Genomic DNA, 25965 nt, shown 5'->3' on the forward strand with positions numbered 1-25965 from the left:
ACTCAACCTCACTCTTCAGGATGTCTGGCTCTAGCTCACTGACCACACCGTCAAAGCTATCCCCGATATTGTTATCCTTCCTATACAGGTCTTCTGTATATTCTTGCCACCTTTTCTTGATCTCTTCATCTTCTGTTATGTCCTTGCCATCTTTGTTTTTGATCATACCCATTTTTGCCTGGAATTTACCTCCAATGTTTCTAATTTTCTGGAAGAGTCTCTTGTCCTTCCTATTCTATTGTCTTCTTCCACTTCCACACATTGCTTGTTTAAAAATAATTCCTTATCTCTTCTGGCTAACCTCTGGAATTTTGCATTTAATTGGCCATATCTCCCCCTATCACTGTTGCCTTTTGCTTTCCTTCTTTCTTGGGCTACTTCTAGTGTCTCAGCAGACAGCCATTTTGCCTTCTTGGTTTTCTCTTTCTTTGGGATGTATTTTGTTGCCGCCTCCTGAGCAATGATGCGAACTTCTGTCCATAGTTCTTCCGGGATCCTATCTACTAAGTCCAGTCCCTTAAATCGATTCTTCACCTCCACTGCATATTCCTTAGGAATATTAGTGAGCTCTTATCTAGCTGATCTGTGGGTCTTCCCTAATCTCTTTAGTCTGATCCTAAATTGTGCAAGAAGAAGTTCGTGATCGGAACTACAGTCAGCTCCAGGTCTTGTTTTTACCCACTGTATAGATGTCCACCACCTTTGGCTGCAAAGGATGTAGTCAATCTGATTTTGGTGTTGTCCATCTGGGGAAGTCCATGTATAAAGCCGTCTCTTAGGTTGTTGGAAGAGAGTGTTTGTTATGCAGAGTGAGTTGTCTTGGCAAAATACTATCAGCCTATGTCCTGCTTCGTTTTGTTCTCCCAGGCCATGCTTACCTGTAATTCCAGGTGTCATTTGACTGCCCACCTTAGCATTCCAGTCTCCCATGATGAAAATAACATCTCTTTTAGGTTTGTTGTCCAGTAGGTGCTACAGATCCTCATAGAACAGCTCTACTTCAGCTTCTTCAGCATCTGTGGTTGGGGCGTATATTTGGATCACTGTGATGTTAGATGGCTTGCCCTGAATTCAAATTGAGATCATTCTATCGTTTTTTGGATTGTATCCGAGCACTGCTTTAGCCACTTTACTATTAATTATGAAGGCTACTCCATTTCTTCTGTGGTCCTCTTGTCCACAGTAGTAGATCTCGTGGTCATTTGATGTGAAGTGGCCCATTCCAGTCCATTTCAGTTCACTGACGCCCAAAATGTCTGTCTTTAATCTTGACATCTCACCAATAACCACATCCAATTTGCCCTGGCTCATAGATCTTACATTCCAGGTTCCAATGGTGTGTTGATCCTTAGAACATCGGATTCGCCGTTCACCACCAGCACCGTCGGCCGCTAGCCGTCCTTTCGGCTTTGAGCTAGCTGCGTCATCACGTCTGGGGCTAGTTGAACTCATCCTCTGTTCCTCCCCAGTAGCATTTTGACCATCTTCCGACCTGGGGGTCTCATCTTCCAATGGTATACCGACATATCTCTGGTTGTACTGATCCATTTAGTTTTCACGGCAAGAATACTGGGGTGGGTTGCCATTACCTTCCCCAGGGATCACGTTTAGTCTGACCTCTCTGTCATGACCTTCCCGTCTTGGGTGGCCCTTCACGGTTTAGCTCATGGCATCATTGAGGTGCTCAAGCTCCAGCACCACGACAAGGTAACAATCCTTTGCTGAAGCAAATTAATAATAGATTAACTGTAATCTAATTCACAAGAGGATGAAAGTGGTATTAAAAACAGATAGGGAAAATACTTTTATTTTGTAACCAAAGATTGATTGTGGCCATAGTTCAACAAATAATACAATTAAAGCCAAGTTTAAAACTTTAAATCAGCACTTCTCTCTTCAGGCCAACAAGGTTATAAACCCATAGCAAAAAGAATACCCTAAAATCTTCTTGCATCAATGCATAAATTAAATACTGAATATATCTAACACTGTAATAGTTTAAAAGGATTTAACATTGCTAAATATTTCCACAAATAATAGGTGTTTTAATGAAGTGTCATCATTTGTACAATAATCATTGATCACTAAACTTAAGTACAATAATATAATTAAAATAATTAAAAACGAATTTGACTAGTATTCTATACGTACAAATTCCTCTAGATTAATCTCCAGTCAGGTCAATAAATGGAACATACTTCACTTAACATCTCTTATGTTTTTTTTTCTCCATAAATAACTTCATAACAAAGTAAGGTATTTTTAATATACATATTTTGCATTACTATAAATACAGTATAGTACTGTAAGTATTGTTTACCATATCATCAAAAACCCACTACTTCACATATAATAAATATCTAAAACCCTGAACATTTATGCACCCCCTCAAAAATCATAAATTCCACATCTAACTATTACAGATAGCACACATATAAAAAGCACCATGATAATAAATAAAATATTGAGAGGGTTAATAAGGCCAAAAAATAAGAATTAAATGAGCTGTACTTTGTATTAAATTTAATGCATTTCTATTAATATTCCAAGCACCTCTTCTGCATAAAACTTAAATGTTTTGTTCAGCTTCCTCTTATCCCATAACTTAAATTGTGTTTGTTTAGCAATTTCTGCAATGTATCAAATGTTAAATAGCCATAATTTAATAACGGGAGCTTTGCTATTTTTCTATGTTAGAGCAATCAAATCCCTGCTGCTCTCTGAAATTCCAAAGCATTTCATAGTAAAAAATTTAATCTGTTAAAGAGCACATATTTTGGGTGTCTCAACTGCAAAATCTTTAACACTCTAAAACTTTAGCTGATGAACCCTCAAAAACTAAGAAAAACCCAGCACATATCTCCTTCCAAAATCATTTCAGCCACGCTGAAGCAGGTTTCATTGCCTCAACCATTGGAACAGTATAGCCAAATCCAAAAGTTTCAGGTACTGACATAGGCATCTGAAGGAGAGAGGCACAAGGCAGGCAACTAAAGAAATGTGCACTACAACATCACGACACATGCTCCGCTCCTTATATCCTTGCATGTGATGCAAGTACAAAAGGGCAGAACTTAAATTGTGATGTCACAATGTATGGTTTCTCACATTATTGTTATTGGGATTAGGAATGGATACCTATGGTTACTGACCCTAGGCCTAGGTCCCATTGGTTGGATTTTAATGTCTAAATAAGAGGACAAAGCCTATTACAGTTAGAGAAAGCAAGAATAAACCAAAATACCTGGACTGAGTTCAATTCTGTAATTCCCAAGGAAGTGGATTAGGTCCTCCAATCTGTCAGTTTGGCCAACTGGTTTATTAGATCCTGGCCACTCCTGATCTATCAAGGTGGCCCAGGAGATGACCAACAGATGACTCCATGCAGTGGTGTCATCCTCTTTAAGGGAGGGGTGGTTCCTCTGGCCTTGAAGGAAGCAGTGATATGCCCCCTTCTCAAGACGGTCTCATTGGACCCCTCTATTCTGGACAACTATTATAATGGTATGTGGGAATGGCCTTGGGAGACAGGGGGAAGAGCCACAGCTAGGGAAACAGTTGGACAAGAGACAGATGAGCCCACAAAAAGAATGTGGGCATGGCAAATGTCTCAGAAGGGACCCTCTATTTTGCAAAATGTCCAGGCAGTGATCAGGTACCCAGACAATTGATTCTTTTAGATCCAGAGACAATGAGTACACCAGTGAGTAAAGAGATTTTAAGTTTTATTATTAACTCAAGCAAACAGATTTAAACAGAAACACAATTTAGGCACATTAAACAGAAACACAAGAAAACGTAACATGAAAAGCATAACATACCAGGCAAGATGATGCCAAATCTCCCATCAGCTGTTAGAAGCCCCTCAATAACAGCAGCAAATATAGCCCAGGGCAGCTGAATTTCCAGAGTACTCAGCCCTAAGTCTGTGCAGAAACTTCCCAAGCCATTTCTGCCCTCAGCACCCAGTACCAGGGTCTGTGGCCAAGCTACAAACTCATGAGGCAATCCTAAGGTTTTTATCAAAGTCTGGCACTAAAACCTTGTGACCCTGTTTCCATGGTACCGAGACTGCAGGATCTGACCTTGATTAGATAGTTCCCAGGGTTTGGGACACCTGTTTATGACATAATCCAAGAATCTGGGAAGTTATACAGATAAACTAGTGCTAATATAAACAAACTTGGGGTTTTCTTTTCTCCCCCTTTTTCAAGCAAGAGTATAAAACAAGCAGGTTAAACATAGCTCTGTATGAACTCTAAACTTCTTAATATGAAGGAGTAACTAAAGATGTCACTTAAACTCCTCAAAATACAATGGTCTTCTGCATTGCCACTACACCCTCCCTAGTTTCTTGGGCTGTAAAGGTGAAGGGGGAGAAATGTACTTTCAGACAGAGTGATGTCAGCCTAACGAGGTAGTCCGGACAGGAAGCACAACCAGATGTACTAATTCTAATCTATTGTGAGATTCCATTAACAGAATCTTGGTGGGGAAAATTGTGGAGAAGGTAGTTGGATGGTAGCTACAGGGTATCTTGGAGGAAACAGATTATTTGGCCCCATTTCAGTCAGGTTTCAGACTGGGGTATAATATGGAGTCAATGTTGGTCATGCTTGTTGATGACCTTTGCCACAGCCAGGATGGTGCATTGTTCTCTCAGCAGCTTCAATACCATTGACCACAGTATCCTTCTGGACCAGCTGCATGAGTTGGGAGTGGGAGGCACTGTGATTCACCTCCTTCCTCAGTGGTCATTCCTAGTAAGTGTTGAGGGAGGGGAGATATTATGACTGTGGCTCCTCACTTGTGGGGTCCCTCAGGGTTCAACACTTTCCTTCTTCCCGTTTAACATCTACATGAAACCATTGGATGAGATCATCTGTCACTTTGGGGTAATGATGAGATGGATGATAGCTTTACATCTCTACTGCAGACTATGCAGGTAAAGCTGTCAATGTACTAACCCAGTGCCTGGAGGCTGTTTGGGGCTGGATGTGGAGGAATAGATTTCGTCTCAATCCTGACAAGACTGAATGGCTGTGGCTGTTCCCTGGGTTGGGAACTGTTGCTCTTGGATGGGATTGCACTTCCTCATTCCAGACTGTTGTGCAAGCTTGGGGTCCTCATAGACTCATAACTGCTGTTTAATGAGCATGTGGTAGCTGTGGCCAAGATAGCCAGGAAGCCCCTTCCTCAACCAGGAGGTCGTACAGATGGTCACTCACACCCCACTCACCTCACAACTGGACTACTGCAATATGCTCTACATGTGGCCTCCCTTGAACACCATCTGGAAGCTACAGCTGGTTCAGAATGCAGCTATCAGCCCTTCAAGGTAAACCAGACTAAGAAGCCAGAGTTACTAACACTAATACTATTTTTATACGGTTACAATAACATAATATTGCAAGACTGAATGTGTTTTCCCCTCTCTCTCCCTTTATCTTCATCAAAACTAGGGAGGGTCATGTCTGAGACATTTTCTCAAATTACATTTCTGTCCTGGACTCAGATTTCATTTATCTGACCATTGCCTTGGTTGCAGCACTTTGTCCTGCTTCTCAAAGTTATTCCTACTGCCCATTACATCAGTGGCACAAGCAGTAATGGGCAGTTCTCATTATGCCCATGTGTCACCACTGCTTCATGAGGTACATTGGCTGCCATTTGGCTTCCTGGTGCAATTCAAGGTGCTGATTGTTACCTATAAAGCCCTTCATAGCATAGGGCCTGGCTTTCTGAAGGACTGCCTACCTCCAGTCTTTTCTGCCCACTTGGTACCTTCAAGCAGAGTGGGTATGTTCCAGGTCCCCTCAGTTAAATGTTGTCATGTTTTAGAATTGAGGAAGCATGCCTTCTCTGTCACTGCTGTCTGGAACAGCATCCCCCCAGAGATAAGTATATAGCGCCTATTCTCCTGGGGTTCTGGAAGGATTATTTTTTTTTTTGGATATTCTTCTGAAGTGGGTGGCCATAATAAGTTAAACAAATCATCATCATCATCTTCATCATTTAAATGTATGACTTTTCCAAGAGATGTCCTCAAGCAGCTTTCCCAATCTGAGTGTCTTCAGATATAGGGATTTCAACTCCTACAATTCTCAGCAGTGGCCATCTGGATTTATTTAAGGTTGCAGAAGGCTGCCCTAAACAAATGGGCCCTTACTTCTGGTCCTGGAACCTTCATTGAAAAAATAAATTAATGAAATTTTTAAAAATGGTTCTGCTAGTTGCCACTCACCTGAGTAACATGAACCTCTGGCAACCACTGTTATATCTTTTTGATGCTTGCAAGCAGCTCTTCTGAGAAAGCATTCATTTTGATAGGTGTCTCCATTTGAACCACAAACAGGAATATAATTTGTATGACACTGGAGGGAGAGAGAGAGAGAGATGGGGGAAGGAACGAAGGAAGGAAGGAAGGAAGGAAGGAAGGTAAGATTGATTTATGCAAACCCCTGTATATATACAACCTACAGTCATTCTGCAACAGAAGTTCACAAGACTTATAATGTTAACCTGAAAAGAAGACAACACTGAATTTAAGACACTCCAAAAAAGAGGCAGGGCCAGGGGCAGAGAGGGGTGAAGGAAAGAGATGATTAGAATTAATTACTAATAAAAATTAATAGCCTGTAAAATAAGATACCACATTTGCAAAATTAATTGATTGACATATACCAAGCATTCTTTCTCACCACTCAAATCATTCCACACAGAAATTTACAAACACACACACTTTCATTCCTCTCCCTCCTTCTAGCAGAAACAGCAAAAAGTAATAAAATCAAATGGGTTGTTTTAAAAAAATCAGAGGTGTGCTGACACTGGGAAGGGCTGCGTAGGCAGAAAACAAAACTGAGGCCAAGGAAAGAGGTAACTGAACAGGACAGAACAAAAAACCTCTGCATAAGCATTACCAAAAGACTTAAATTCACCAGACAAGCAGCTTCTCTCAAGCAACAGCTAATTTTAAAAGACATCCAAGCTTTTCAGCAGTAGGTCCTCAGCCTATTCCTTAGTTTCAGCAGCTTCTATTCTAATATGGGAATGTAAAAGGTTCCTCCCATTTCACAGAATGACTTGGGGGGGGGGGGAAATGGCATTCTTATCAAACACAGTATCTGGAAATTGCACACAAGTTGCAGGGGTGGTCAGAAAGTACTGATTTGAATACAAACAATCCATGGAATTCATTAGAATATTTTTAAAAACCTGTTTAAAATAATACACAAACATACACCCACAGGCTTACACAGGAAGCATTCCTAAATGGTTCATTCATCAGACAATAAATTAGGTCACAGGTGTTCCTCACTAGAAGGTATGTGTTTACAGATACTCCACCATTATAACTGTGTGCTTTTTTGCCTCTGTGATATACAGCATTTAAAGAGAACTTCAGTGAGGAAAAAAAGGTTTCTGAAAATTACACTTCAGCAAATGTTCAGTGAATTTTGAAAAAAAAAAAAGTAGTTTTGCAAAGATGCTATCATATGATTGTCTCTGACATGGTTAATACACCTTGTGTCCATGGCATATTTGACCCATTTTAAAGAGTTAGGATCAGGAGCTATCTGCAGCGTAAAGGATGGATATGTAAATAAATCAATGTATACTGTATGTACTAGTCTAAAGAAAAAGAAAGGGTAAAGGATCAATCTAGAAATCAAAATGTAAGTCAATACTTACAGCTGATCCAGGATTCAAAATACAAGGCAGCAATGTTCCCACAACAGATCACAATTACTGTCATCACAATAAGAAAGAATATTGTCTTTCTTCACTTTATTTTTATATTAGGTTTCCAAAGAATACACTATTTTTAATTTTTATTGTGCAGAATTAATCAACACAATAAAAGTACTTATACATTCCATATTAAATGATAACTTTAAAGTTAATAATCATAATAATAAAGAAAAGGAAAAAAGATCTGGCAAATTCAGTTGCAAAAGAAAGTAACTCCAAAAACTTTGACCATATCGCTTGAAATTCTTCCTTGTCCCTTTGTCAAAAAACAAATGGGCCACAATTCAGTTCTAAAGAATATACTATACACGAGTATGTGCTTCCATGAACCATATTCTCAGAGTGACATATTTATACATTATCTCAATAGTTCAGCTTATGTCCAACCATAAATATGAAAAATCCTTACCTGTAATTGGCATATACATTTCCAACTCTCTCCTTCTTCCTTGCAAACACCCCCATATTTACATGATGATTCATCACATACTTTCACATCCAATTCCTTAACATTTAACTCTGAAAAATAAAAGATTAAAAATATGGTGTGTTGTGTGTTTTAAGAAATAAGAACTAATTTTGCTATACTGATTAAGGAGAAATTCCCATAACAGAAATATGCATAAGGAAGCCCTGAAAGTTTTTTTTAAAAAAGCTTTAATAAAAAGCATCCAGAAAGTTGCAACTTTGATCAATGGAGCATATTGAGTAGCTGTGGTGCTAAACTATTTCCCTGCTTTCCATTTTGCTGTTCATAATCAGTAGATCATAACTTGCCTTTTGTCAGGAATACCAGAGGTGAAGCTACCTTGTGAAACTGAACCTTGGGGTGGAGTTGGCAGTTTAGAGAAGATTTAATTCTGGGCAGGAAAAAAAGGTAAAAGGTGCTAGGAAAGTTATTAACTATCTCTTCCCATTTTCTTGCTCAAAATCCTAGCCGCCTTGCTTGTTTTCCCTGTAGAACATAATCTCTGGTCATGTGTACTCTGCCCCTCCCCATACTGCCAGTCCTCAGAAAGATGTCTCAGTTGGTACTGTTCATGGAATACCAGAGTGTGAAGTAACAAGATGAACTAGATGGCTGATCAAATATAGACCGGGGCAAACATGGATTCCGCGCCCATTTTGGCACCACCACCCCCAGTGCTCATTTTGGTGCCCCCCCAGCGCGGCGCCCGGGGCACATGCCCCGCTTGCCCTCCCCTCCCAGTTGCGGCCCTGTTCAAATAGCAGGGCTGCAGGAAGAGAAAAAGCTACCAATATTGGCTGCCATATATTTCCATGCCTCTACAAGCAAGATACTGTAACAGTCTTTCCATTTCAAGGAGGGGTTGGGCGGAAACTTTCAGTGAAAGTCAACAAGCTGCTAAGTACTGCAGTAAATGAGAACCAGAGATGTTTCTTGCATCAGCTTACATCAGCTTGACATTGTCTGTTAAGAACTGTGATTTATGCACAAAATATGTATAATAAGACATTTAAAGATGACTAGCAGTTGCCAACATACTTCCCTTTCCCCGTTTAAACCATGAACCAGGAAACTCTGCAATTCCTCAAGGGTTTCCTCAAAGAAAGATCAGTACCAGTGAAGGAGCCTTGTTGAAGGCTAGTCTGTTTGTCACTGCCCAGCTTCCCCCTGCCCCCAATTCAATTGCAATAGAGAGTTCCACTGATAACATACTTGGCAGATACCCTATGGGAACTCAAATGTATTTCACGCTGAGCTGGAGGCACACATGATGAATGTTGTTCCATACAAGACAATGCCTTGTGTGTGGAAAAACCAGACATTTGGACAAACGTTAGTCAAGAACTGGCATCTATTTTTCTGTGGGATTCTTAAAAATGTGGGATAAAAGAGCATTCTGTGATACAAACCTTTTCTCACATATCTGAACGGTAGTATCCATACATGGGTTTAATACCTCAGCGATATCTAGATCACTGTGTGCATCTTCAAACATCCTGCAATGGATATTGAAAATGTTCCCTGAAGGGAGACAGTTCAAAACTGTGGTCTTTAAAATTGCAAAGGCTTTTATTTGCAATGTATATGCATTTATTTTGGTATCGTTAAAGTTAGCAGCTCATAGAATTATATTTTAAGTCACTCAATTGTGAGGATGAATGCAACTGAAAATGTACTTATACGTGTATGTATTTTACACCATCCGTATGCCACCCACTTCACCAGACTGCTCAGAGCACTATCTTCTACTTGTTCTTGAAGTATAATTGCAAGATTCTGATTGTGTTCCCTATGGTCCTCTGGGTCTTCCTAATCCTAAAGGAAGACACAGAGAACCAAGTGGCAGCATATAGATACCTCCCATTGAAGCATTATTGTTGGAGACAGCCAGAGTGGCTGTACTTCTAGTGACGTGGCTGTGGAACAGGCTTATCCTGAGTCTTCTAGGCTAGTTTGAAATAAGCTTCAATCCACCTAGAGATCATGGCCAGTGAGGTTTTGTGGCCAAGGTGGGATTTTCAAAAAGCTACTAGGAGACTGTCAACTCCCCTGTTCTTCTCAGGTAGATCATGATAGCCCTTCTAATGTCTAGTTTATACAGTATCTCCTCTAGTTGGATTGCAGCTGGGGCAGAAGGAAGGGATGATCATATCCTGGCCCCAATGGAAAACCAAATTGACCTTGTGAGTTAAGGTTAGGTTGGGACCAGTGTGATAGATGATCTTTTGATCTACACACATCCTGCCATTCTTGTAGATTTATACATTTTCCCGTTTATACACATCAGCATCTCACAATTTCATCTTTTTTCTTTCTTGTGTACTATTTCATCCAGCTACACATCCTGAAATTCATCTCCTGCCTTTTCTATCTAGCCTTCTGATTTTTCCTTCCCTAGTTGTCCTCTGATTTTGCTCTCTAATGTGCTCTCTAGTTATACCCACTATCCATCATACTCCACTTTCCTTTCACCTCCTATTTTCATCTGTTCCAATCACCTGCTCCTCTCAATCCTCCATTAATGTATAGCTCACCTCAACCAACAAAGATAAGACTGCATAGTTATTGCCTCACTTAAAGCCAGAACTGAATAACTGCTTATAATGGGAGTCTAAGCATCTGTGAGGATGCCCTTTTGCATATTCACAGACAACACACTTGAAAATGTGGAAGGAGATATGTGGTGGAAAACTCACCCAATAAGAGCCAACAACTGGAAATAAACAAAAATGATTGTACATTTTTTAAAAAGCTGGCAGGTTACAATGAGTCACTGATCTCTTGCATCCAGACAAGCCAAGAACAAGCACCCCAAAGTTACATAGGTCTTATATGTTGATCAAAGACAATTTGAGCATGAATATACATTAATAGGAGACCCCAATAGAGAGAACTGCATTACATGTCAGCACCTGATCATTCGAGCATTCACACAATCACAGTCAAGAGGCTGGGATTCCTTTAACTGTTTTAATGAAGCGTAATGAACGGTATAGAAGGCAAGCTGCGAATAAAGATTTCCCGCTCAAACCTAACTTAAAACTACATCCCCTTAGTTAGTCCCCTTTCCCATGAAACATGTCACTCCCCCTCCCATCCAGATGGTATTCCTGGCATATCTCAACCTCGCATCCTTGATGTGCTCCATAGCCATAATAAGCCACTTTACCCTCCAACTTCACCCCCCTCCCCATCTGGCAACCTGGGAGAAGGAAATGATGGGAGATGCTCCGATAAGGGTTTCTGTGAAACCTTTGATCGGAGGATCTGACATTACAACTGAAAAGGAAGGAAGAAAACTCAGGCATCCTTCATGGTTTATAAAATATTATAAACATAGTCTTTTAAATGCAAGGTAGCAGCTCTCATATACTACAAGTGTCAAGGCTATAATTGTTATTCTAACAAGCTGACCCTGTACTTCACTGTGGAAGGATTGTGAGAGTTAAAAAAGCAGCATTACACATCCTTAAAAGTTTCTACTCAAGGCAGAAATTCTATAGATATTTAATCACCAGCAACAAATCTGGTTGGAGAAATCTGGATTGATTTGTTCTATGATCTATTTGTTTTCCTGCCTATCCATGGTATTCTTAGGAGTCTTCTCCAACACCAGCCTTCAGAAGTGTCAATACTCATTCTATTCTGTTTTTTCAAAGTCCAAAGTTCATTTCCATACAGTGTCATAGGGAAAACTATTGCCTGCATATTCTGATCTTTGAAGGGCACCTTTAGTAGGGAATTCTTGTTACAATGTCAACTCTTGAGCCAATACCAGGCTCAAATTACCATATTCTGGACATATTATGTAAAGACACAGCTCCCTTGAGAAGTCCATAATGCTGGGAAAGGTGAAAGGAAAGAGAAGAAGATGACAAGCAGCAAGGTGGATGGACTTGACTACAGCAACAATGGTTGCATCGTTGGAAGACCTGAAGGGCTAGGTTGTAGACAGAGCATCCTGGAGAAGGTCTATCTGTGTGGTCCCCTAAGAGACAACATTCACCTGATAGCAAATAATACCAAAAACTAATATATACGCAATATTTTATTTGTATATAAATAAATGTTAAGATATAATTAATTCAAGCTAAATTCCCAATTCTCCACAAGAAATAAGGCATTCTCAAGTTGGATCAGACCAGCGTTGTGTGCCCAGGCTTAAGCAGATGAGTGGGACCTGGGAGAGGAGTCAATAGGTATAGGGTTAAGACAGGCAAGGTAGGAGCTAGCAGTTCCCAGGACAGAGACAGCCCTGATGTAAATATGTAACTGCTTGGCTTCAGGGCCACCAAATGAGGTGTGAAGTATCCATTAATTCAGAAGAGCAGGAAGAAGCAGCTTTAACTTTAAACCCTTCAGGAGAAAAACAGTATTTTATATCTTTGCATTAGCAGTATCTGAAATAAAGATTGCAACCTAGACAAGCTGTGTCTGAGAATTTTCATCAGTGGAACTGAGCTAAGCTGTTATCTGTCAGGAGATCTATGATTTACTCCTGAGCCCTGACAGCAAGCTGAGCTGAAATATTCTGCTGGCTGTATTTGACTCACAAGCTGCCAGTTCCCACCTATGTCTTAGGACATATAGTATCCGCCCAACAGACATAAACTAATTCAGATTTTCCTCATTCCCTTCTAAACTTGGAATTATTATTCTCTCAGGTGAAAATGACATCTCAAAAACTATACCCCTCAGAATTCTTTGGATGAAACCACAACAACAAAAGTACTTAAGCTAATAATGAACATAAAGTTTTCAATAGTTTCTTAACTTAGATTTAAGAATGTTCAATATAATTCCCAAATTATAGCATTTCTCAGAGAAGGAATAAATGGGTATGCCAATACAGTACCTCATCAGTCCACCCCCTTATATATCATCACTTTTGCTACCAAAGCCACCCATTCTTATTTTTCGCTGCACATCAACACAGGATTTCCATTGCCTGAATCACCTTGTCAGATAATCCAGTCTGGTTTCCTATATATCTGGCCCATGAAACTAATTCTTGCTAACTGAGAACTAAAAGACAAATTGATAAAGGCCAAGAAGATAAAGAATATCTTACTTCAGGCATCTATTGCTCTTTTTATTATTGCATCCAATAATCAATTGTCATGTATGTGTGACTGCTAGTAGTACAGATAATGACTGTTAGCGGTAAGGATTGTTTTTCAAAGAAAACATTGAAGGGGAAAAAAGAATAATTTCAGTGGAAAAATCTCTAATTTTGTGGTTGGAGAGGGAGATTTGCAGGAGAGAACCAAAAGGCAGAAGGAGGCACTTTATTTTCTCCCTTCTCTTCCAATATGATGATCACTTCTCTGTAAATCCAGGTAAGAGAAAATTGCTAGGGAGGAGTTTCAGAAGAAAATGTTGGGTGAGGGAAGAATTAAACATATGTGTGCCTCATACAATGGGTAATACTAGCTCTGTATTTTTTATTATTCAGTAACACATCATAAATAATGTTGAAGAGTCTAGGCTATCATCTGTAGAACAGCTTAGGGTCATGCAAGAGACTTGAATTTTTAAATATTCCTTTGACCAACAGAAATCCCTCTCATGTAACGTCAACACCTGCTTCTGAAATCACACCAACTTCAAAGACAGTTTGCCATGTACAGTATCATTGTGGAAATGGGGTTACAGCTCAAGAGGAAAGTTTCAAGAGTTATCTTAGAGACAGAGAACCAGCTTATCAACCCAGCCACTGGAAGTAGCATTTTCCCAGAACTATCAAAGAGAAGCAGAGCTAGTTCTTTGGGAAGTGCTCCTTAAAGCCCTGACAGCAGCTTGAATGGCTTTTTTCCCATGGGATTTTCTGACTCTTTCTATATGGAAAAAGTCTACATGGAAAAAGACTGTCCTGCTTTCCTTGCAGAGAGGAGCAGAGGACCCAACCTCTCCAAAGCATTCCCCCAATCCTCTGCACTAGAAGAATAATAATTCTGGGTAAGATAACACAACTATTTTTGGTCTAGGTAGGTAGGTAGGTATGAAATTATAATTATCAGCCTCAATCAATCAACAATGGCATGAAGGCCTCCACTGAAGGTTACAGACCATAATCTACAATGCTAGTCCATTGCAGATTGAAAACACACACACTCACCCCACACATACATACATACAGATATCTGGAAATGTGTGTGCATCTCTCAGTCTCTCATACTGGATCAGGCTAGATTCCCATTATGATGCTTTAACAGTAGGAACTTTTATCAGCAAGAGTTGTATACCTCATTGCTACATTTCACTGTGAATAGATTGAAGTGGGGGGGGGGAGGTTGCTGCCACAGAAAGATGTCTTTGCACTGTTACCAATGAGTTCCAGGGAGAAAGGAGTTGTAGAAGGTGGCAGAAGAGGGAAGGGAATGAAGAAAGCTCTCCAACATAGTGATGTGCCTAGTAGGTAAATGTAGAAATACATCGCTGTGATCTACCTTTCCCCACAGAAAATCTCCCGATACAGGGAAAAGGTGGGGAGGAAAAATGTAAGCGACTAATCTTCAAAAGCAACTCCACAATCCCTTTGAAATGATATAAAGCAGGCTTGGCAAAATCTTCCTCTGAGATTCATAAAGTGCTGCGCCTCAGCGGTTTCACATATGCAGTGGGGCAGTAGTTTCATGGCTGAATCGCTCTTGGGCAGAAACCTACTCTAGGCTGTGCCTAGTAGGGAAATGGCTACCTGACCTCTGTTTGAATGCATGGGAAAGAAAACTTTGATCTTCATCAAGCTGGTTGAACTTTTACAGCAACTCTTCCAAGCTACTGGCTACTGCAGTTTGGTGCAGTGCAAAAAAAATCTCTTTTTCTTTTGAGAGCAGCAGAGGAGAGTGAAGCCAGCATGGCACGTTCCATCCACCTGGCTGGGATTGTCTGCCCTCCTGTCAGTTCGCTTAGCAGCAACAGCAAAAATTATGAAATAACAATACCTCATAATTGTCATCTGGTATCAGCAAGAGAGAAAGAGGCAGGGCCTTCCCCAAAAAATGCAAACCACTTTGGCTCAGCTAGGATCAATTGCCATCACCTTATCCCTTCTTATAACTGTCACCTGAGTTGCTGTTCTAACTGGGCATTGAATGTTCTGTCACTTGATAAAAACAGAATGCCTTGATTTTCTTATTGTCAGGCTATTTTCCTTTTTCCTTTAGCAGCTGTGTTCACACAACACACCAATGGGCTGTTAACAGGTGCATATATACCTCCAACTTCCCCTGTTTCATTGAGAATTCTTTAACGAAAGTCTTAGACTTACCATGTTGTGCAGTCTGACACAGCTGACTTTTGGGGTTTAGGAAAGTAGAATTTAAATATATGATGACCCTTGTTTGTTTGTTTTTAAAAACTTTATTTAACAATGATACAGTGTATACAGATACACAAATACAGATATATGTATATATTCATTTCCCTCTGTTAAGAAGTACATCAACAGTACTCTACTGTGCATATTTTATTATTATTTAGTCTTGTTACAATCCTTTCATTTTATTTAAAACAAAGCTATACTCTCAAAAAAGATATTGTCTATGAATAAAGAGATAATTACTGAGGTTGTGCTCAATGTGACATTAGTATTCAATGTGACATTAGTAAAACTTCCAAGCAGAGTATATTAAGCTATTTTTATGATATCAAAAAGAAATATACACTTTTGAGTTTAATGCCAAAATCTTCACTATATTGTTTGTAAATGCTTTTTTAAAAAGAAAAAAACTAAAAATAATATAGGTAAATATTTAATTTCTGACTTACTCCTCCATTGTACTTCAACTGACTTGACGTAAATGTTTGTATTTACCTTGCTGCGTAATATGTAATATATATGGGAGCCATTCTTGCTTAAATTTAAAGTTCTGTGATTGATATTGATATAATGTTAATTTCACCACTGCTATCTATTCTCCAACCTTAAGTTCCCAATCAGATATCATTGGTATTATATCTTTTCTCCAGGACTGTGCAAAGTTTATCCTTGCAACTGTGAATATGTATCTAAATATTATAATTATACCTAATGAAATAAATTGTGGTTTCATTTCAAAATTGATCCCCAAAATTCTCTGGATAGTGCTGTGTATATTTTTTCAATACTTTTGGGGCTTTTTGCATGTCTACAACATACAGTACAATGTTCCTTCTGTTTCGTGGCATTTCCTACATTTATTGCTGTATGATTTGTCTATTTTGGCAATTATTGATGAGGCTGTATACCATCTGTAAAACATTTTATACCAGTTCTCTCCCAAACCATACTGTAGCTTGAAGTGAATTTTATAGATTTGTTCCACATTGTGTTATTGAGAGGATTTCTTTGAAGTTTCGCATCCAATTTATTATACATGTGTTTATTTGTTCTGTCTCTGTGTCATACCTTGTTTGGAGGTTCTAGCAGGGGAGTGCAGTTATTGCGTACCCTTGACTGAAGATCAGTACACACCTCCCATCTGGGATAGTCATCCTCTTCCACCAAGCGTGTGGCTCTGGGAGGGATGCACATGGAGCAGTGAGGGAGGAAGGGGACACCCACCTAGCCAGCCGGATCAGCCGAATCAACCCTGACGATCAATGGGGTAACAGATGTCGCAGCCAGATCACCCACATATCTAAGTAGGAGTGTGTGTGTTTGTGTGCGTGTGTGTAACGCCTAATAGTGGTCTGCATTCTGTATAAGCATTTCAAATTCTGTCATTTTTCTTAATGTCCCTCCCTCATTTCTGAGGTCAGATTTTATTCTTCCAGCAATCCGTAAATACATCAGCCATGGTATATTCTGGCCTTCAATGAGTATTCTTGCTGTGACTTTATTCATGGGGTCTGGGTGGACCACGTTTGCATATATAATTATACTTTTCTTATTGTAATTGTTTCAATTATGAAAAGCATTTAGGGGAGATGCTAATGGTGAAATTGTTTGGCTTATCATTTTCCTCATGGAGTTCCATACTTTTATCAAACTTCGTCTTATAATGTGTCCTTTTAAGCTTTTATCCTCTTTTATGTCCCTGTACCATAAGTATCTGTGAAGCCCATTAGCTAGGCTGGCACCTTCCAATATTGACATTCTATTGTTCAGAGATTCAATCCACTCAGTTGGCCATGACAAACAGCTTACTCTGTAGTACAGCTTGACCCTTGGCTATAATTCCCAGTTTCTGCAAATCCAAAATGGATGCAGCTCCAGGATTGGGCCTGAAAAGCCTAAGTCTTTAGATAATGCTCAACACACAGTGAAGGGGGCTAAAATTGCTCTCCATGCAAAGTCATAAATCAGAGTTTTTGTTTTAGCGTGTCTTGCAAACACAACTTACCTTGTCTATGAGAAGATATGCCTACAAGTAGAGCTAAGCATTTTAATGCTTTTTTCGTAATTTAAAGTATTAATACAGGTATGGAAACAAAGGTGCAAAACACAGCAAGGTGTGATGGAGTACATGATGTGCAATAGATCTTGGCTTTTTCCAACCCTTGTCAGAAACTGACTGGTATCATCTACCTGTTATTCTTTGGCCAGACTATGTAAATTAAGGAAAGAAACCTAAGAAACACTTTAACATGATTATGTTTGTTTTCATGTACAGCAAGGTACAGTAGGTTATATTACTGTTCAGAGTACAAATATATTAATAATCACTTCACTGCAGGCCACACTGCAGTGAAAGGTAGCAAAGTGCTGAACAGACCACTACAACTGTAAGTAGGATCTCCAGTTCCATCACACGGGCATTCTATGGCCAAGCAAAGAAAAACCGTCTCTTTGTTCATTAGACTTTTTTGGAAAGACGTCTGTTCAAGGATTATGATCTAAAGGAACAGGGGGCTGCCATCTTGTTGAAGCTAAGCTGGTTCAAATCTGGATGGGACTGCCTGGATGGGAAACTACCAAACTATATAACAATCTAAACAAACAAACAAATAAAATTTGTTTACTGACTACTTTACTGTAGTCAGTAAAGTATTGTTGCATTTTCATTCCCCTGTAGTGCAACTAAAGTACTTTGTGGCAGTCAGTGAAGGCCACAAAGAACAGAAAAGGGTTGGCAGGGACCATGCAATCAGCAAATTTCTTAAATGAAACACCACCACTGGATGAAATCCAGCAGGAACCCTTAGTTTTAACCTAGGCCTGTACACTTGAATCAGTGGATTAATGAACTAAACCTTTAATTGATTAATCAGTGAAGACAAATGATAAACCAGCAGAGGCAAATCTAAATCAATGGGACCTGCTTCCTAGTTATCTTGGTTCAGCAGGATATTTCCAGTACGCCCATATTCATATTAACATACTTATTATTCTCAAAGCAGTGTTGTTATTGACACAGAATATAAATTATAACTGTATTGTGTATTGTATAAAGTAGACTTGGTGCCTTTATTTTCTGATTTTAACAATCTATATGAAATATATTTATGTATTACTTCATCTTGATTCTACCATTTCAACTCTTTTCCAATTATCTGTCTTTGGATTTTAAAACCATCGCAAGCCAAAACATCTCAGATTAGCTTGCCTTTTGTTCATTCCATGTTTTCTCCCCCCTATTATGGTTCACATTAATTTTCTTCAGTGCAATAACCAGACAGAAAATATCTCAAGTTTGTATTCACGAACAGATAAACCATCTGTTTATCTTTCCTTTTTTAAACTAAAAATTGATAATCATGAAAAAGCTAGTTATTCACAAGATGTCAGAGGAATAATTCAGCATCTTATTCACACATGAAGCCAATTTCCACATCAGAGGAGAAGCTTGATCACTACTGGCCTTATGGCCATAATAAAGGCATGAAAAGTTTGATCATTCTTTAGCAAAAATCTACAAAGTATGTTCTCAGAAATGTTCCAATCAGTAGAAAAGCAGGTCAACCACAGAAAAAGCAGGTACAGTATGAAGACCATCGATTCATCCATCCATCAATCCATCCATCCATCCATCCCATCTTTAGAAAATGATATTACATTAAAAATAATAATGCTGGTCTGTGGAAATCATGACTAAGTTTTACATCACAATAACAAAACAGTACTCCTACTTTCTGTAGTGAAAAGTATTGCATAAAACATGCAAAACTGGCAAGGTTGGCTCCCTAATGCAAAGCTTTCAAGAGTATTAACCGCTCTAAAAGTCTGATTCATACACTCTACATGAAAACAATCCTCTTTGTGTGCTTAAGAAAGTACAACCCACACTTGCTGGAATCATGTCACATATTAACTTACTTGTATTGGGAGGATCTAGAAATTAGCATATATGCTAGTTAAAAACCTTATTATTTTATTCAGCTGCATAGTAGCAATTGGAAGCTGGATTAAATGCAGTGGCAATGCTATTTTAATCACTGTGGGATACCATCTGTGTAGAACAAATTCTCCATGTCCTCTTTAACTATGACCAAAATTATCTAGGTTTCCACAGGTAGCACAGATTGTAAATCAGCTTCAAATTGCAGTTAGAAACAGTGAGTAGATGGCAACCCTACCCAGTTAACTTCAACTTACAGTTACAATAAGAGTGCCAATATACTTTTAAACATGGTTAAGGTAGGACAGCAGTGCCATAAGGGAGTTCTTTAAATCCAATGTTAGGAGTGCACACACCCCTAGAGCACAGCGAGAAATGCCTCATTATTCAACTAGTGATTGGATAAAGGGGTAAAGTTGAGCTCTATTCCTGTTGGTTGCATTCATGAAGTTTTCTTGGCATGTTACAGAGTGGTTTGCATTGTCTTCTCCCAGGATGTTTTGTTTTCAACTTTCCACTGTAGAATTTAAACTGGAGCTGGAGACAATTAACATTAGTATCACACACATTAAGCTTTACAATTCCTTGTCCCCAACCCATTGTTCATTTTATTAGCTCTTACCTATTCAACATTTCCTGATATTAAGCTATTATGGCATTCTTTTGGGGTGGGAAGTGCCCTTTATGGTTTTTTTTTTAACACATTATTTGGAGTTTGCAAATCATGGAATTGTCTAAGTCAGATTATCTAATCATGATGCAGAACGACTGAAATCAGCATTGTATACATGATGACAATAACCCTTGAAAGAACTGTTGCGTTATGAGTAGGCTATTTAAAAGAAGGAAACCTCCAAAGACTTTTGTAGAAAATAAAAGTGTCATTTACATAATATTTTGCACAACAGTTTTCAGACTCTTAAATTATAACTTTGTGTTCTTCAGTGAATCACAAAACTTATTTCTCTTCAAGCCTGTGCTTCTTAGGCTTGACTCCTGCTTTAGCTGAGTACATTTGCAAACCAAGTGTGTCTTTGGTTTTATACAGTACATCTGTGAGTAACTTAGGCCTAATGTGTGCACATCTGTTTGCCACCAGACAATCCAATCCTGATAATAGGTACACTATTCCATCTGCAGTGGGACCAGAGACTCAATTTTGCACATGCAGAGCTTTCTCATCAGATTAAAATGTATACCGCCTCTTAGGAAAAAGTAGCATAGACTGGAAGCAGTGAGAAAATGTTGAGCTCTTGTACTATCAAGCTACAAAGATAGTCACTGTTCCATTGTTAATTTGAACAGTTCTGTTTTATGCAGATGACAATTATGATAATACATTCTTTTCACCAGTACAAATAAACCACCAGGAAAAAGATCGTTTCAGAAAGATGCTCAAGAGCTACAAATCCAAAACTGTCCAATCCTTTTAAAGCCACCTAAGATGGAGATCATCAGTGCTTCTCATGGAATTTGCTGCCACAAAAAAATCCCATGTTAAACAAGTACTTCCTTTGGTGGAAAACTCAGGACAATCAACTTCCCAGGATTTACCATTATAAAGAAAGAAGAAAAACATTTACCCACCATGCATAGGTTTATTCATCCTGATCATACCCTCACGCTGTTAACTTTTATACAAATTAAATAAAAAGGTTTTCTGAGGACGCTTGTTTTGGTTGCTCCGTTATACCTCTACTTTATTTATTTATTTATGTATTTATTGTCATTTTTAAGATGCACCAAACTGTACACAGCATTGCAAGTGTAATAACAGCCTTGATTTATACAATGGTAAAACAATATTGGCAATATTATTTTCCCCTGACATTAAGTCCAGTCGTGTCCGACTCTAGGGGGCGGTGCTCATCTCCGTTTCAAAACCGAAGAGCCGGCATTGGTCCGTAGACACTTCCGTGGTCACGTGGCCGGCATGACTAAGCGGAACGCCATTACCTGTCCGCTGAAGCGGTACCTATTAATCTACTCACATTTGCATGTTTTCGAACTGCTAGGTTGGCAGGAGTTTCTGAAGGTACCTGACCTGAAATTTTTTTCACAGTAGTCATAAACTGACATTTTCCATCAGTTACAGTTCCATTTCTATGCTAGTTAGTATCAGCACCAAGGATTATATGAAAATGAGGGGAGAGTTGCTCTGATGTGCATTGCAACACACTTCTGTACCATACGTATGAGTAAAGTACATGAAGACCAATGTGCAAAGTTCATGAAAACGGTACCAATTAGCTTTTCATTGCTTCTGACAGACAATAGCTTGCATGGAAATCCCAGTTCTGATCATCTATTCTTATGGAACAAAAGCCTTATTTCTCCTGGCAGGTTCATAAAAATAGTGCCTTTTTGAGTTTTGCTTTATTTGCCAATTTAGACTGGGAAGGCAATTTGATTACCATCACTCTTGAAAAGAGGGAATAATTTGGCTTGATTTGGTCTGATGTTTCTCTGAAAATAGAAGGCATAAATGTCAGCCTTCACCGTCTCAATTTGTATTCTTAAATACATGTTCATGACTCCCTCTGAAGTCAAGAAGACTTTTATCCTAGGAAAGCATTTTGGCTATGGGCCAATAATATCATCCTTGTTAAAGCAAACCTTGGAACATGATGTCATATCACTTTTGTCCCCTGTTTCGGAGAAATGGCGTTCATGTGCTCTTATTAATCCTAATCTTCTTTATAGAAATGAATCAGCCACCAAAGCAGTAGGATAGTAGGAAAAAAATTGCAGATAAAATCTAGAGAAAGTTGAGCATCCTTAAGTCTTACTGAAATTAGCTGTACCAAAGTACTTCCTTTGATCCCCATAGGAATGAAGAATGCCCTGTCCCTGCATCAGAGGAATACTGTGACCAGTCCCCTTACTAGACCATTTGGTGCATTCAACATGAGTTGGGGGGGGGGGGGAGCAGCCCACTATCTGGCCACAAATCAGTATGGCAGAATGAGAAGCTGGGGGGAGGGGGGTACCTTTCCTTATCTCTTCATTAGTATACTGTACAACTATGGCTCTGATCATGTGGAGCAAGAATGAAGCATACCTCTAGCTAAATCCACAGCAGGTGGTAAGATCACTGCTTGATGCTCCCCAGTTTTAATAAGTATCACTGTCTAGTGCCCTGGGAACATGCCCAACAAACTGGATAAAGTCAGTTTATGGCAATTCTATGCCTAGTGTTAACGTGAGCCATTGCACTGAACTCTAACATGACATGCACCCAGGCCCGCAACTACTCTGTGTCACCCAGGGCAAACATGGATTCTGTGCCCATTTTGGTGCCCCCCAATGCTCATTTTGGTGCACCCACAGCGCGGCACCTGTGGCACATGCCCCACTTGCCCCCCACCCCAGTTGCAGCCCTGCATGCACCTTCCCAATATTATGGTGAATGCGTGGAGGTACCTGGACAGATTCCACACAATGTTAGTTCCCACTGAGCATGGATTTGGTCAGGATAATCATGAAGCATAATCAGCTGCTCTATTTTAGCAGGAGATTTGGGGGTTATAAGAAGGCAGGAAATTATAATAAATTCCTATCAGGTTTGACAGACAGACTATTGGTTTCTAATATTTTCTCCACTCATCACCACCGCACATACCCATTCTCAAAGTGGATAAGCCCTTGCTACAATAATGTTCTAAAAGCCTATAAGAAAAGAGGTTGCACACATTCACCTTTGCATAATGAGAAAAATTCCAGATAGAAACCTGAAGTTAGTAATTCTCAACAAGATGAATTTCTCTACCCCTTTCTTATTCTTTCACTTCAGGATGAAATAACTATTTAGCACTGCTGCTATTTTCACCAAAGGAAGAATAGAGATCTTCTAAGATAAACATCCTAGTTATTGGACTTTCCCCTTATAAATTTAGATTTTCTTCATTACCCCAAGATTAGTCTTGGGGCATATCTTTACCAGTTTTAACATAAGCAGCTCCAGTAAACCTTCATGACTGCCATTAAAAAAAAAAGCAAAAAATATTTTTCTCCCTTCCTACATCATAGAACAGCATCAGAAGCTACACCGCATACTATAGAAAGAATAAGAAAGCTACCCCCAAAAGATAACAATTTTTTTTTTCTATTTTATATACAGTAAATAAAGGCTCAAATTAAATTGGTTCTTAGAATTCAACTTTTGCTGTATCTGAAAGCTTATTTTTTGTTACATGAACAGGTAACTTTATCCTAAGTTACAAAGATTCTTCAAGCCCTGGCCATAGATGAGCCAAGGCCCTAGCTTGCTAGCAGAATCCATTCTACCCATGCTATTTCTGGGATACTTAGGAACACACTTCCCTGTGTACCCTAACAACAACAAAATCCCACGTAACACTTTTCTTTCCCAAAGACCTAGTATCTTCTCATGCTTCTAATAATTTTTTCCTGTCAGCTTCCAGTTAGCTCCTCCACCGTTTGTATGATTTCTTACCAGAACACCCAGTGGAATTAATAAAGCAAAGACATTTATATTTGAACAGATTTCCTTTCTGTTCCTGCCTGAAATGATGCCACTTAAATCCAGCCTGAGAGGCTAATGTATACTAGCTCTGAAGCACGAACAAAGGGTAAATCAGAAATGAACCAATAAAAATAAGATTGCCTCCCCAGTTATGAATAAATGCTAATCAGACGCCGGCCAAGTTAGCTGTGCAGGGAAAATCTTGAGACCAAACCCTGAGGTAGGATTATCTGGATGACAACCCACCTATCCGCTATCAAGACTCCCAGGAAGATGCTTCATCGACCTTGTGTGGTCTCTTTGGCAGCAATTCAAAATAAGGGAGATTGTGTACACAGCATACCTTCTTTTTGATCTTGGACTGTAAATTTGATTTATTTGACTGTAAATCAAATAAACAAGAATTATTATTATTATTATTATTTAGGACACTTGTATGCCACCCAGCTCTCAATGACTCTGGGCAGCTCACAACGATCAGACAAAGAAATCACAATAAAATAAATAAATAAATAAATAAATAAATAAATAAATAAATAAATAAATAGGAAAGAAGGGAGGGAAGGAAGGAAGGAAGGAAGGAAGGAAGGAAGGAAGGAAGGAAGGAAGGAAGAAGAAAAATGGCAAGCACAATGAAGGGTCTCACTCTCCCTCGCCAAAGGTGAAGAGCCAGGTCTTCACAGCTCTTGTAAACGACAGCAGAATGGGGCCATCCTGCTCTCGGGGGGGAACCTCATTCCAGAGGGCATAAACTGCTATGGAGAAGGCATGCTTCCGGGGTCCCGAAAGATGACATTCTTCAATCAAAGCATGCCAACCCTGCATGCCAGTTCCGAAGGATCAAACTGGCCAGGCAGATGTTATGGGAGGCAGGCAGTCTCTCAAGTAACCAGGCCCTATGCCATGTAAAAGGTTCATTCCAAAACCCTCTTAGGTCAGGGACTGTATAAGTTCTTCAGCCCTATCTTGAGTTCTCCTTTTTGGTTGCACGAACCAAATATATCAGAATGCTGGAACATGACTCTCACATATGTGTGTAATATATGTCTGATGTACAGGTAGTCCTTACTTAACATCTACTTGTTCAGCAAGGGTTCCAAGTTACAACAATGCTGAATAAGGGCCTTCATAGTTGCAGCCATTGCAGCGTCCCCACAGTCCTGTGATTGCAACTTGGGCGCTTGGCAACTTGGGTCGCAATTACAACGTTGCAGCATCTCGTGGTCACATGATCACCAATTGTGACCTTCACTGCTCGCTTCCCACAGGCAAGTCAACAGGACTACCTGTATGCACATTACAACCTTAAACTAGGATTTCATTTTCTGTTATAGGAATCAAAATGTCTCTTAGAAAGTACCCAGTAGAGCACATAAAAAATCCTTGAGCTTTCAATGAACTCAACATCCTAACATCACATTAATGCAAGGATGTAAAGAAAGGTATATTATCTTTAATATCTAGCTTTCCTTAGGCTAAAATCCAATTGCCCATTTCAGGTTTCATTCAAAGAATTCAATTTTCTTGTAAAAAGCAATTTTGGTACTAATACATGGAAAATCTCAGTTTTAAAGGAAATAGTGAAATACGTTTAAAATACCAACAATAATAATTCTTCTGAGCTCCTATTGTGTCAATTCTGTTTACATAAGCGAATACATCCAATATCTTAATTCAGTTCCCAGTTTTATTGTTCAAAGCTGTATATTTTCAACAGAAATATTAAAAAGTCTATGTACTGAAGTGCTTCTTTGGTGCTGCTATTTCCTTTTCCTCTAATACAGAAAGGGAAATAATCATGTTCAATCACATTTTATAGGAAAATTCTTAGGATTTCTTGGAGCAAAGCAGTGTTTAAGAGGAAAGATGCAAACCACTAACCAAAGAATTCAAAAACTACCCTGACTTCTACTGCAGTCTCCAAACCAGTCTGCAACACTCCACCTTTATGGAATAATGGGATTTATTATCATCATATTTATTATAATACATAC

General features: G+C 39.2%; 1 protein-coding gene across 1 annotated transcript in view; it reads right to left on the reverse strand.

The window, feature by feature from the left end:
• TMEFF1 (transmembrane protein with EGF like and two follistatin like domains 1) overlaps positions 1 to 25965 on the reverse strand; it is a 94902-nt gene that overhangs the window by 43060 nt on the left and 25877 nt on the right. The window contains exons 2-3 of the mRNA XM_063298734.1: positions 8165 to 8274; positions 6245 to 6374 (exon numbers count right to left, since the gene is read on the reverse strand). Coding sequence (XP_063154804.1) covers positions 6245 to 6374; positions 8165 to 8274 — 240 coding nt within the window. The remainder of the gene's footprint in view (positions 1 to 6244; positions 6375 to 8164; positions 8275 to 25965) is intronic.

The sequence above is a fragment of the Candoia aspera genome, chromosome 3, assembly GCF_035149785.1.
Source record: "Candoia aspera isolate rCanAsp1 chromosome 3, rCanAsp1.hap2, whole genome shotgun sequence".
Classification (NCBI taxonomy): Eukaryota; Metazoa; Chordata; class Lepidosauria; order Squamata; family Boidae; genus Candoia; species Candoia aspera.